General features: G+C 46.7%; 1 protein-coding gene across 1 annotated transcript in view; it reads left to right on the top strand.

Annotated features, from left to right (window-relative positions):
• LOC144111058 (uncharacterized) overlaps positions 1-14,604 on the top strand; it is a 98,492-nt gene that overhangs the window by 32,190 nt on the left and 51,698 nt on the right. The window contains exons 2-7 of the mRNA XM_077644174.1: positions 7,448-7,752; positions 8,548-8,660; positions 10,381-10,858; positions 11,214-11,471; positions 12,369-12,487; positions 13,015-13,062. Coding sequence (XP_077500300.1) covers positions 7,565-7,752; positions 8,548-8,660; positions 10,381-10,858; positions 11,214-11,471; positions 12,369-12,487; positions 13,015-13,062 — 1,204 coding nt within the window. The 5' untranslated portion in view covers positions 7,448-7,564. The remainder of the gene's footprint in view (positions 1-7,447; positions 7,753-8,547; positions 8,661-10,380; positions 10,859-11,213; positions 11,472-12,368; positions 12,488-13,014; positions 13,063-14,604) is intronic.

The following is a 14,604-nucleotide window of genomic DNA, read 5'->3' on the forward strand; positions in this document are numbered from 1 at the left end:
GGTTCTAAGTTTATGATCTCCATCACCTGCGTTGAATAAAGAGCTCTGACGCTTTCAGGCACGGCAACGTCTGATCGTGGCCATCCTCCTTGCTGGTTTTTTTGCTCTTTGAAGTTTTTTCATTGCTTTTTTACAGAGGTAAACGCGCAATAAAGCAGGAGCTAAAGGCGTAGCCGGACAGGGGCTCCTGCCTTATCGAGCAGTAACGACAGACGATTTCAAACTTGAAAGCATATACCGTATATCTTGTACAGAGAGCAAACGTTGAAAATGAACAGAAATAAAACTGTAATAACACTACCAAGCATATCATATACATCAAATATACGTAGGACATGCTTAAATAGAATGTTAAATTATTGTATTTTAACAAAGCAACATAAGGAGAAATTAGAAAGTTAAGTATTTATTATTTCATTCTCCAGCAGGAACCTTCTTAGTGACTTCCTTGAAACACGTGCCCTGAAATCAATCCTGTTTCTTAGGTTATTTAAAAATAGATGGACTTGGTAGTTAGTGTTGCGTGCCATAGTTTGTACGTATGAGTGGTGTTCTAAGTGTTTCTTTCCGTAAGCAGTACCGTCTTGGCGTCTTAGGCCCGACGTTATCATATAGCTTTCTTTTTTATGAATTGTGCAAGCTTGTAATAGTATATCTGACTAGGATTTCATGTTTTAAGAAGAGGGGTTTTGTTGGTAAACCTTGGTCTACCTCCATAGCTTTCAAACATTCTGAAAATTTTTTTCTGTAATATGGTTAACCGGGTATATTTTTTTTTACTCGCAGTACCCCATACTAGGCTGCAATATGATAGTCGGGAATAAAATAAAGTGTAGCACAATGTTTTCTTCAACCAGAGAGGTATAAAGTTAGCTAACCTGCGCCTTGGCCGATTAATGTAAAACGCGATCGGCTACTGTGCGTCGCATTTGCTGCCGGTAAAGTTGAAGCCGGGTGGTGCCGGAACTGCCGAGGCGGAATCCGGAAAGTTCCGGAAAACCACCTCCGGAAAGCCACCGACAACGGAAAGCGGACGACACCGGATTTTATGCACAGCAGGAGCCTCAACGCTATCGCGTTAAAACAGACTTACCACTCCCCACGCCCATTCCCTAGACGTCGTCAGTATCACCACGAGCATGAGTCGGGACGCCGGGAAAAAAAAAATCCAGCTAATGCTCCAAAGATCTCAGCAAAGAAAGAGTCTTGTCCTCCTGAGTAATCAACTGAATCACGGAACGCTAGGTATGCGATGTTACTAAGGCCAAAAATGTGATAGAGGTGACCGGAATGTCAGTCTAATGATCTGACCTGTTAAATCGTCTTCGCTAATTAATTCCCTTCCTTTTAATATTGGGAACATAGTGCTATGCTGGAACGCGTTGAAAATCGTGCAGCGCGGTTTGTTACTAACAACTATTGTTTACGAGTAGTAATAATAATAATAATAATAATAATAATAATAATAATAATAATAATAATAATAATAATAATAATAATAATAGTTGGTTTTTGGAGAAAAAATGGCGCAGTATCTGTCTCATATATCGCTGGACACCTGAACCGCGCCGTAAGGGAAGGGTTAAAGTAGGGAGTGAGAGAAGAAAGGAAGAAAGATGTGCCGTAGTGGAGGGCTTCGGAATAATTTCGACCACCTGGGGATCTTAAACGTGCACTGACATCGCACAACACACGGGCGCCTTAGCGTTTCGCCTCCGTAAAAACACAGCCGCCGCGGTCTGGTTCGAACCCAGGAACTCCGGATCAGTAGCCGAGCGCCCTAACCACTGAGCCACCGCGGCGGGTTTGTTTACGAGCGCCGATTGCGAATTAGGTTGGAATTTCTCTACCGAATCTGTTTCAATAAAACCGGTATTAATACTAAAAGACATTTGCTGCCACCGCATTTCTTGTCCAGAAGGGTCGACCGCAAATGGAAAATGTTCGAGACAAAATGCCGTACAGATGTTTTCAAGCACTCATTTTTTCCGCATGCCATCAATGAATGGCGCAAGCTGCCCCATCATGTTGTGGAATGCCAGTCCGAGGCTGTGTTCCGAGCAATGTTTTCGGACTTTGTGACATGCTCAGTGCTCATTTGTTGTCTCTTTCCAGCTTCCTGCTTTTTCTTCTTTCGTGTTTTTCTTCTGTCAGAACTTTTACGGGTGTGAATGCACAGAAACGCTCTAACGCTCTCTTTTTTGCTGCCATTCATTGTACCGTGTACAAATGGTCGTGGTATCACCCCTGAAATTATGCCTTCACGGCGCTGCAGGAAATGTAAATAAATAATAAATAGGCCGGCAAACTTCGTCGTCGCTGGTTAGTTACGTAAACTACAGTAGTTCATGGCCAACCAGCGCTTGTCTTCAAAATGGGGTGGTAGAAGTAGTAGTAGTAAAAACATCTTTACTTGTTGAACTGCGTATGGCCTGTGTTACCGGTACTCACCTATGGGGCAGAAATGTGGAGGCTAACGAAAAGGGTTCAGCTGAAGTTAAGGATAACGCAGCGAGCTATGGAAAGAAAAATGATAGGTGTAACGTTAAGAGACCGGAGGCGGGCAGAATGGGTGAGGGAGCAAATGCGGGTTAATGACATCCTAGTCGAAATCAAGATGAAGAATTGGGCTTGGGCGGGGCATGTAATGCGAAGGCGCAACGGAGTTTATTCCAAGAGAAGGCAAGCGTAGCAGGGGGCGACAGAAAGTTATGTGGGTGGACGAGATTAAGAAGTTTGCGAGGATACGGGGGCCGCAGCTGACAAAGGACAGGGTTACTTGGATAGGCATGGGAGCGGCTTCAAGACAAAAGGTTAAAAAAACATTACAAAGAGGAACTTATAAGAGGTACGTTTCACAGTGCGTGTAATATTCTCTTTCTGCATCACTGTCTTCCGCGCGTTGCTTAACCCTCTACGGCAACCTAGCCCAAGCTAACCCTTTGCTATCGTTATAGACTGCGAGCACTGCCTTTTCTTATTTTAATATTCTCGTAAGCAATCACATGGTGAAGCGGGTTTCGTACTGTGTATTTATGACATTTCTTTTATGGCGACGAAGGAGAAAAGACGAAGAAAGGCATAAAGCGGAACGTGCGAGTCATAGAAGAAAAAAAAAACCGGGCCTCTCTCTCAGTAGCCCTATCTGCAGTCAAGACACTCTGCATTCGATCTAAGCCGAAGGCTCCACGTCATATCAGTCATGTGCCTCGACGACGTGAGTTCGCGCACATTTCTATCCCCTTGTCGCCGCGAATTGGAGTTTTCGTCTCGTCTTCGATGTCAGAAATTTATCTTAATGTGAAATCGCGAGGTTCTCGTACGCAGCTTGATAGGGGCGGTTCGGTGATGGCAATTCGGCAATATGGCGGACAGTTTGGGATGAATGGATGATTTAGAAATGAATCGGGCGGCAAAAAGTCATGTGAGAAATAATAGAAAACGGCTGAGATGAGGTAGTCCCATGTTTCGCATGGCAGTGTTGTAGATGAAGTGAAGGAACACATCAGCCTTCTGTCGACTTAACCTGTCTCATGATTAATTTTAATGAGACATTGTAATATCATCTGCCTGCGCTCTATAGAGCGACTACTATTGAAAGCCCCCCGGCGTTTTGGAACTTTCACCAATGGACTAATTAATACTCGCTCTTAGCTCGATGGCCAGGCTACCATGTCTCTACAGCACTAACATCGGCCGTAAGTATATAGATCGATTTAGCCTTGTGCTACAGCCTGACAGCTATCATGCTTTCAAAGCGACTACTCTAAAGTTGCAACTGTTCCGAGGTCCCGGTTCGAAATCATGGCTTCGATGAAGGTTTTCATCATCAGAAAATCATAAGAAATATTTTGGGCCTTCACTTTATTGCCTGATGACCGATATCATGCACCAATGTTAAGTGTAACTGATTCTACACTGGAATGATATGCTTTGACTTGGTTCGCTAGTCGCCTACAATGCGAGTTGCTCGCATTCTTTCTAAGGTGCCTCACAGCGCTAGTTTCACTTTCCCTGTCTTAAAAATAAATTGCAGACGCTTGTTGGCCTTTAAAGACGTGAGGGTGACTTGAAAGTTGCGCAGTCGCAATTCACTTATTCTTACATTAAACTGCATCATTTAGCCCGGCAGACGTGCTTAGGGCTCTCCCGTTAGGAAACCGGTGCTGAAGCACTGAATTTCTGTGACGTGATGCATAAGCTTTAGATTAAGACGCCAGACGTGGCAGCACCGTATTACTGCCGACAATGTCGTTCACGGCTGCAGAACATTCTTACGTATTCCCGCTTTCCATGCCTATAGCGGGATAGCTAGATTTACGTGTATTAATCTTGCAATGGTCAGGCAATATAAACTTCAGATAAAAGCTGTAAACTTCCAACATTTCATAAGCGCAAAACAGTGGCAGAGTTATCATTAAAATTATTTATAATTCCCAGTTTAAATTAACAGTTATGCTAATTCCTAATTCTTTGATTTCTGAAAACAGAGAAAACATTAACACAGCACGCACATACTCAGACATGCGCAATACCTCAGGAACGAAATTCAGAATCTTTCCACTACATACTAAAGCAACAATGCGCGCGTTAAAGTTTAGCGTTCTCCTGCTGGTAGGGTCATGTTCTGTCAGCAGTAGTACTCTGCGCCAGGAGGGCCCTTCTACATCTTTCTGCAGCTGAGAATTTTAGCTTGTTACGATAGGTGAAATTAAGGTGAAGATGATGAAATAAAGGTGAAGGTGAAATGAATGTGATAGATAAAGGTGAAATTTAGCTTGTGCAATACCGTGATAATGTAGTATTACTTCTGCACTCTAAAGCGAAAACCACGCACATTTTTTTAGTCTAGGTATATCGTGCGAGACACACGGGAGATCACACGGTCAAAAATTCACTATATAAATCAAACATGACAAAACTGGTTCTGCTAGGAGCATGTATTTATTTGCATACATTTCCACGTGGCATTGCGAATTCTGGTTGGCCTCCATGTGTATCCAGTTAATTATTACCGCCGTGTGTTCGCTACCATGAGGACGCGGCCGCGTGCTAAGTGCTTTTCCGCCGGGCTCTCTTCCTTCGCCTTGGTGGCAAGTACGCTCCTCCTGGTGCGTCGGCTCACGGCCATCGCTATTACAGCAACGCCATTGCGCCGTGCTATAGACGAGGTCTTGACGCAGCACCTTGCAGTCCACGCAATAGTGCGCTTAATGAATTACGAGACCCTGAAGGGAAGACGGCGGAAATACATGCGCGTAATTACTTCGTACTGCGTGAGCCTCTGAAGGCCTTCAGTTAAGCACCCAGCTTCGGATCAGGAACGCGTAGGTCGCCTGCGAAGGCAGGAACGGTCGGCAGTATCGCTTACCGCTGCGCGCTGCTGAGTTATTTCCGGGCAGCATATTCTGAACACCGAGCTTCCGCCAACGGTGCGTTGGTAGAAATACACATTTGCATTTGTTGGGCTTTTCCATTTGATAAGAGATGGAACGAATAGAGACTGAATTCACTTACCCTTAGTTCACCTAGATTAATATTTTGCGGCTTGCCATTTTTTTTTCTTTTTACCGGTTATTGAAGTTCTAGGCCTGTGCTTTCAGACGCATCACCTTTATATCATTGCGTTCCGAAGACCAAACAAGTTTACCATAGCGCTCTTTGATAACGCCACCCTTGCTCCGTTAAGACCGCGTGGTCATGATCAACAAGTAGAGGGGAAGGCACTGTTTAATATTTACTGCAGCTTTTAGGCTCGTAATCTACCAGGAAGGCTACTCCGGGTGGTGGTGAAAAGGACGGAGTGATACATACAAACACAAAAGTCTCGCGCGCACACACATGGACACAGTATTATCACATGTAGAGTAAGTCCTGTGTTTCTGGTAACTCCTTGCAGGGCCTTAGTCACACGTAACGCCGAAGACGCTTTACACTTTCATTTCATTTTATTACCTTAAAGGCCCCAAAAGGGGGATGTTATATAAGGGGTGGCAACAATTAAAAGCGCACATTCAGAATAACAGGAAAGTTTTTACATTTTCAGCGAAAATGAATCCAAGCGCAGAGTTGGTCAAATGTTCCCAGGCCACAGGTTATGCTTTCAAGCAGTATATTCCGTTAGTTACGACACCCTCGAAACTGAAAATCTGTAGATGGTAGCAGAAACATCATGAAAACCTTGATAGCTTTAACGACGTCTTAAGTGCCAGGATATAACGCTGAAAAGCAGACCGTGTGGCCTCGGAAATTTTGACCGAACCTGTACGTTAGCCAGGCTGAGAACGGAGTCGTGATGTAGACCTAAATTTAGTTCTTAACTTTCGCAAGTAGAAAAGGAGGTTAGTTTTAAACCAATGCGACCAATTCGTGCTAAACTCGTGCGAGCACAGGGACCAAATGAAGCAACAGAGTAGTCTACTAGATTTCCATAAGGAAGCACAGCAGTGTAATCATGCTGAACTGTTCCTGCTAAGTGAAATAGCGGGCTTGTATAGGCCGCTGAGGCGTTGTCCTGCGGAACAAATGAAACCAAATTGTAGCTTGCTGGCCTTATACTGCAGTGTGTGTTCGAATCCAAGCAGTGTCTGTGAGAAGGAGTACCTCTGTTTAAAGTTTCGCTCTCTTTCCTTCGCCCAGCGGCGCTTTAATCACTCTAGATAAGCGTGCTTATGGCTCTAAAGGTGCATTTACCTAGGCATAGTTAAAGATTCTCATCAAACTGCACTAACACCACTCACAATACCATGTCTAGTCTATAGCCATAATGCGCACTCTATTTAACACAATAACTGCGACTGCGCACATAAGAGAAGGGAAAAAGGGTGCTTGTTATGACATACGTATAGAGACGTATGTCGTAGGTAGTACGTATGAAGGAAACGAATAGCCATCGAAGCATAGGATCGTAGGGGAATGTTAGTTTTTAACTTTTGTTGCGCTGATCAATGCAAGATAAATAGTGTAATTTATCGTTTAAAGATAACTGATTATAAAGCAGAAAAAAAACCACATGCCGCACGTGGGACCCGAACCAACGACCTCCGAATTACACGTCCGGTGCTCTACTAACCGAGCAACGGTGGTGGCTGTCCAATCTTCTGCTTTCTGGGATGTTTATGTGTAGTGTAGTGTAACCGAACCTTGAAAATGTTCACCAGCGGCGGACATTACGTCCTGTATTACCGCGAGTGTGACGTGGAACGTCATCGAACGGTAGGGCGGAAGCTGTGCGAGAATCCTCTTATGGTATCTAACCACGATGCTACCTGACCACGGATCACCTCGGTGTATTAAGAATAACCTTTGAACCTTGTGCTGAGAATTGAATGTTAGTCAGCAGACACTACGTCCATGACCCAGAATAAGGGTATGAAATTAGATGCAGGTAACTTTTGCCGAATCACCTGTTCGATATATTTCTTTTCGGCCAATTATTGCACCGCAGGACTTCCTCGACCGGGAGGAGACGTTCTTCTACTACGCGCCGGCCAACCCTCCTCTTCCGCCACCCCCGCCTCCGCCACCTCAAATTGTGCCGGTGTCCGCCTCGACGACGGTCAGCATGCAGACCCCGAAACCGGCACCTCTGCCGGCTGCACCACCACCGGAGAGTGCGCGAACGGGGGCGGCGTTTAGAGGGGCTGTGTCCACCTCGATGACGCGCTCCAGGGCCATGACGGAGGAAGAGGGCGGGGAAGGAGCGGATCCCCAGCGGGATCCCCAACAGTGCGTTCATCGACGCACGACCACGTAAGGTGTAATGGTTTGCATTCCCCTCTGCTGCACATTACAGTTCTTCGCACACTTCTCGATAGAGTGCGCAAACAGCACCCTGCCGAGTACAGTCGAATCCACTCTGAGTTTTCTTTATGGCTCGAAATAATGACCTAGTATCCGTATACTTTTGCATAGACTGTGGTTCACTTCGCACTCATTAACATCATCCGTGACGTAATAAAGAGTGAATGACCGAGAGCCGGCCACTGAAGCGCTATAGGCCGCTATAGACTTAACGGCACTGGGTGGGGACTGTCGCGAATTCCTGGTAATGACATGTATCGCCACAGGTCAGTCGGGAAGCGTTGATGCTTGCAGAAATCGTGCTTCTTCAGCTCGGCCCCTGATTGGATAGTGGCAGCCAACGGCTTTTGAAACACTGCAAGATCTCTTTATTTTCATAAGCAAAGCGAATTCATTTTCCTTCCGCTTCTCGAAGAATTTCGATTCCATGAAGTACAGGCAGACGGTGCCACCAACTTGCGCTGTCCGCCTGTTTTGCCTTTTGTGTACACCCTTCTTTACGAAGAGCCTGTTGGACTCTGGGTTCTGGGAAGCACGCGTTAGTAGAACCGAAGGGTTGGGAATCCCATGCTTTCGCACAGAGATGCCACAGTACAGGAACCACTTGTGTCGGGAACCGCAGAACCATTCATAAGTGGCTCGGCTGCGTGACCTAAGGTGCACGTGTGCGTAGTTAGTACACCGCGAAGGATTACAGCTGGCGAAATAGAGACTCTGCGCCCACTCTGCCTTTCTGACGTGCAGGTCCAGCTACGTCCGCGCACGCCTGCCCCCCATGACGACGAGTGACTCCCGGGTTCAGCAGCTCGTCTTTCCTTACCCGGTGTGGGCGCCCGACAGAGCGCCTGTGATGATGAGTATGCACTCACGCCACGCGCACTCTTCTTGCGAATACAGAGCCTCAGTTTGTTTGTATCTAGACTCCTGGTGGGGAATCTATCTCCGCACCAGTTACTTGGCTTATCTCCTGGAGCAGAGGGAAGCCGTAGGAGTAATGGTCTTGCATCTTGTTGGTCGCAAGGTCTAAGCTTGCATTGCTAACATCGAACAGTGCACATTCTCCCGTATTCCCCCGTATAGTTGTCCACAGTGATTGCTAATGCAACTTCTCCACGACATCATGCGTCAAAAAGCCATGCAAAGCGCTAACGGCCCGTAGACGACGAGACGCACGCCCGGGGAGCCGTGCAACAGCGTGAGAGCAAACGACAGCGGGAAGCGCCAGTAACAATGACTGTGGTAGCGGGAATGCCGCCGTGCGGACACTTTTGCGCTCAGTAGTCTGTGTTAAGCAGTTCCTCAGCCGTTCTGGAATTCTTTAAAGATTCCATTCAGCATTTACTTCAGCATAATAACATTGAGTTTACTCCCTTAACATCCGAGTATTAAGCACGAAACTCAAGTTCAGAGGAAAAAAAAGACCGCAGTTTTGAATGAACTGCAATAAAAGAGGGAAGTTGAAAGCATGAGCACGAAAGAGTAATACTCCGGCCACACGGCAATTATAATGTCATTCCCATCGAATGACATTAGCACCTAATGCCATTAATCGGCTGCTACACGGGAATATTTAATGTCATTAGGTTGGAATGACATTCGCCATTGAATGAGTTTGGGGAACTCATTCGCATTCGGTCTCGAACCGAATGTGTACTCTGGACACCAGATACGCAGCAGAAACAAGCGACGCAAAAAATAGCATGCGCGCTGCCAAAGTTAGAAATTGTATTTATTTAGTTCTGCTAAAGAAATATTAATTTTGGTGGGAACCTCTTGACGCTAGAAGCTGTCGTGGATAGTTGTTACTCTCGGTTCCAGCAGCAGCCAACGGCAGCGACCGACCGTGAAGCAGGGCTTTCCCGCGAACGCCGGTCATTTTGGGTTGCGTTTCTTGTTCGTTGGCGTTTCATGTTAGTTTAGCTCGCAAGTACTAAAGATGTAACTGAGCACTTCACCTTTTGGAAGTAATTTCCACGCTGCACGTGCCGCCACGTCCGCCATTTTGCTTGTTTACGTTTATCATATTTGTGGTTTACTTTGTACTTGGCTTGGCTTTTTATGGCTAAAGGGCAGTAGAATTGCCGGAAATAATATTTTAAGCTCATATTATTGCACAGAAATGTTCTCACCCGCTTTTGAAATACGACATAACAATTTCAAACATCTTTTATGCGCGCTGATGTCTTAAAATTGTACTATTTTTTTTACTGGTCGTCACTGCCATCATTTTCGAATGACACTATTTTTTACCGTGTCGCACCGAAGGAGACCGAATGACATTCGATGCATCGAATGACATTCGGTTGTAATGACATTCAATTTGCCGTGTGGCATGGGTATACACTCCACAGGTCATGTTGAAATCACGTTCTATGCAGCGAAGTAGCACCGTGCAAATAAGCCCTGAAAAGTTGTCAGATTCTACGGACAGCACTTGAGAATACGTGTGTTCAATTTGAAATAGTTCTTGCTCATTATCATTTGCACCGGTTTTGTTTATCTCGTTTTCAAATTCATGCAACTTCACTCATTCATCCGTATTTGCTAATTCTCCGGCACATCCTATTGGATGTGCAGGCATGCCACCCCAGACGGCATCCACCACCATAATGATGCCGCCACCGGCTCCTGCAGCGCCTGCGCCAGCAGCTGCCGCGCCACCGCCTCCTCCCTATCCTCCGCAGCCTGCGCCCTCCATCATCATCACGGGCGGCGGAGGGGGCAGCGACCGCTGCTGCCACCCCCCTCCTCCACAGCAGGCACCCCCGACCATCATCCCGATCCCGTTCCCAATGCCGACTCCCATCATGCCCAGCCTGCCCCCCTACCCTCAGCCGCCTCCTCCTCCGGCGCCCATCATCGTGATTCCGCCGGCGGCACCTCCGCCGCCTCCCCCTCCACCTCCCCCACCGCCTCCTCCACCCCCTCCCCCGCCCGCTGCTGTTGCTGCCGCGGGTCCCGCCGGTGGGGGCATGTTCGCCGGCATGATGCCTGCGTTCATGGAGGGCTTCTACGACCAGGGCGGACAGCCGGTGCGCAAGCGCAGGAAAGTCAGGTAAAGATTAAGGCAAAGAATAGAAAACGCCTTTCTCCCCTTGTTTTTGACCCCGTGCGGGTCGTTCGCATGAAATGACGTCATCAATGACAAGTTACTTGTCCAGTGTCATTTCTCACATGATCCATGTGACCAATACAATAACTTGTCCCGAGGCTGACTGTCTGTCCCCACGTCATGAGTCACCTGAGGGGCCACATGTGATATCAAACAGTTATTGTGGCAGGTAAGAGAACTCGCAAATGAACCCACTTCTCCCCCATCACGTTTTCTTCTTACACTCTTTCTTCCGGTCTCGCCTCTACACAGCTTGTGTCACAAAACTGGAGTGGCCCTTTTTGCTCGCTGGTGGCAGGGAGCCGTCCACCCCTTCATCGTCGGAGGAGAGCTCGAGTGAGCTGAGCGAGGAAGAACCCTTGCCGCCGCTCCCGACGTTCCTCCCCTACGTGCCTCCGGTGCCGCCATCTGAGCCACCCACCGAGCCGATGCCGGAGAAGTCCTCGATCCTCGAGGAGTGGAAGCCCGAGGAGGCGCCCCCGCCGGAGCCCGAGAAGGAGATCGAGCTGCCCGCCCCGGCGCTGGGCGAGGAGCCGCCAGAGATATTCCCTTTCTTGTGAGCGTATGCCTCCAGTGCACCATTGTGCGAGACACGCCTCTTTTTATAAGGAAGTGGTAACACCGAGAGAGACAGTGAAGCTACAGTGAGAAGAACTTAATAAATTCACAAGCAAGCAACCTAAGGACATACGAGAATAAACTGTTGTTGGCCTATTCAGATTGGTTAAACGCGTTCCAACTGCAGCTTTTTATAAGGTTGTGGTAATGCTGAGAGAGACAGTGAAGCTACAGTGAGAAGAACTTAATAAATTCACAAGCAAGCAAACTAAGGACATACGATAATAAACTGTAGTTGGCCTACTCAAATTGGTTAAACGCGTTCTAACTGCAGAGAGGCCACTAAGACTCAAAAAGGAGTAGTTATAAGCTATAGTCGGATGCAACTCAAGAAGGCTTTTCCTCGCCAAGGGACTCTATTCCAGCCAATGGCGTCGGCCGATTCTCATGAACCTGCTAGTGTGACAATGCAGGGAGTGGCATGGCACTCACTGCAGGGAGGACACTGTCCGCGACCTTGAATGGCGGGGACCGCCCTCTTTTATCTGACACTCCGTGCACTGTCACACTAGCAGGTGCATGAGAACCGGCCGACCTCATCGTATGGAAGGGGGTCTTTCGACGGGGAAAAGCCCCCTTGAGTTGTATCCGACTATAGCGAGTGCAGAAAATAAAATGCAGATGTCGCGGCCGCTGTTTGTTTTTACAAATTCGTTGAGCCTAATTCCTTATAGTAGCCTTCATTGTAGTGGCGTTCACAACAGAATTACTAGAACAGGAAACCGACCAGGCCAAATTATTCGCTTCGATAAACAGGTAATTTCGTTGTGGAGGCGCTTAGCTTGAATTAAGTGAAAATATCCTCACCGTCCCTTTCCAATTTATTGAATTGCAGCGAAGAACCCCAGTACGGTGCCCTGGCCTGGTGCTGTCTCCTTTTGGTGGCGCTGATACCGTGCCTACTCCTGATGGGCATCGTTGTCCCAGCCGGTGTCTACCTCGGATTCTTCTTATGTGAGCGCCCACCACTGAATTTTGCGTGCCATTCAGCAGTCGTTCTCGTTCAACCGTACAACGTGCGCATTGCGTTGTGGTAGTCATGATCAATGGTAGCCATGATCATGCTCAACGTCCACAAAGATTGCTGGTACATATTGATTTTCTAAAGCTGCCGGAACTACTCGATGGTAGTGAAAGGCCCAATTTGGGAGTAAAATTTTGCAGTGCGTCGCAAGAGTATCAGCCAGTACAGTGAACACGTTTATGAAGCATCTCACAACACTCCGACAATTAGAAATGAAAATATCCCCGTTAAATTAAGCGGTCTTCGCTGCTGACGATGCTGCAGAGAGCGCTAGTTGCTCTGCCCCGGAAAGCTAAGAAACGCTCCGGAGCGGATACATAATTTCAAGTGCTTCATTGTCCTTAGCACTGCTTTTTTTCTGTAGTGCAGAGAGTGTGCTGTGTGTCATGTTTTTTTTTCGTTTTATATGCACTGTTCGTACAATTCACTTGTTCAATTATTTTTTCTATATTCGTAGACAGCTCCACCGTCAGCTACTGCTACTCCGACTCGTGCAAGGTCGATGGTAAGCAGCTCAGAATTCATAATTCCGAATGTTTGACTTGGTAGCTTAATATCGTCACATCTGGGACCAGGTGCAATATGCAACTATGACTTGAGTCCAGCAAAATTCATCTTCATTAGCTCTGGCGACAACCTCAGATGAACGAACTAGCAGTATCGAGATATAAAATTGAACCCTCGGTGTGCTTCCAGTGCAAGATGTGCACTTAATGCGCTTTTGAATAATTCGGAAGTTTATTACATTGATTAGGAGAACGTTTTAGTGGATTTTTAGGAGCATTTCAGTGTTCAGATGTGCACTGAATGTTGTTTAGAGTAATTCATAATTTCTTATATTTTGCGTTGTAGCGCGACGGGACACTGCGGCTTGGAGCAACAGCGCATGTGTAGATATCTGGACACTTAGGAAGATGCTCTAAGCCTGCACAGTTAAGCAAAGCACACAAGACAAAGTTGTTGAGAATAAATTACAAAGGAAAGCTTAGGTTCTTTCCTGCTTGGGCGGCGGCTGATCCGAAACCGCGCAATTCAAGAATCATAGATGGAGTAAAAATTTGCACAAAACTAAAAAAAACGCAGTGCCATGAACTGTGGCAAAAGAAGTTTTATTTTCTCTTAATGTGCGGAGCTAAGGAACAAAGAGAAGCGGGCATTGATTAGAGATTACATTCTAATTTTGACTTAGATTTAACTGAGCTAAGCAGAAAATATGACCCAGTATAGCAGCCGGTCTCCTTGTTTGTCCATCAGAGTGCATGTGAACTCTGAAGTCCGTAATAATTACTACAGTGCATACTGACGAAGCCAGGGACCACTTCGTTGAGAACCACACAACAGAATAAATTCTATTCAATCAAAGTTCGGAGTACAAGTTAGCAGGAAAACAAATCGTTAGTGCAATCAAGGGCTTAACGAATGCAGGTTGCAAAAAGATACATAATTCAAGCTGCTTAGCTGATTCAACATGTGTACGCATAACGGTGTGAGCAGGCGTTAGGACGGACATAACTATAAATCTCCAGATAAACAGTGCCCGGGTTCGAACCCGACCGCGGCGGCTGCGTTTTTATGGAGGAAAAACGGTAAGGCGCCCGTGTGCTGTGCGATTTCAGTGCACGTTAAAGATCCCCAGGTGGTCGAAATTATTCCGGAGCCCTCCACTACGGCACCTCATTCTTCCTTTCTTCTGTCACTCCCTCCTTTATCCCTTCCCTTACGGCACGGTTCAGGTGTCCAATGATGTATGAGCCAGATACTGCGCCATTTCCTTTCCCCACAAACCAATTATTATTATTATTATTATTATAAACAGTGTGCAGTGGAATCTTGTCATTTCGAACTCGCTTAATTCGAACTTCCGGTTCAAACACTCAGTGCTTTGATCTCATCAGCAAATTGTTTGGTTTTCGAGTTCCGAATAATCGAAATCGCACAGTAATTAGACACCTTTAACATGCCGTGTACCATGTTATCCTGGTACCATTACCGGAGTAGTGGGAACCAGTGGGCCGTGTGATTTCGGGATTTTTCCAGTCTGACGAAA

The sequence above is a fragment of the Amblyomma americanum genome, chromosome 11 (genome assembly GCF_052857255.1).
Source record: "Amblyomma americanum isolate KBUSLIRL-KWMA chromosome 11, ASM5285725v1, whole genome shotgun sequence".
NCBI classification, from domain to species: Eukaryota; Metazoa; Arthropoda; class Arachnida; order Ixodida; family Ixodidae; genus Amblyomma; species Amblyomma americanum.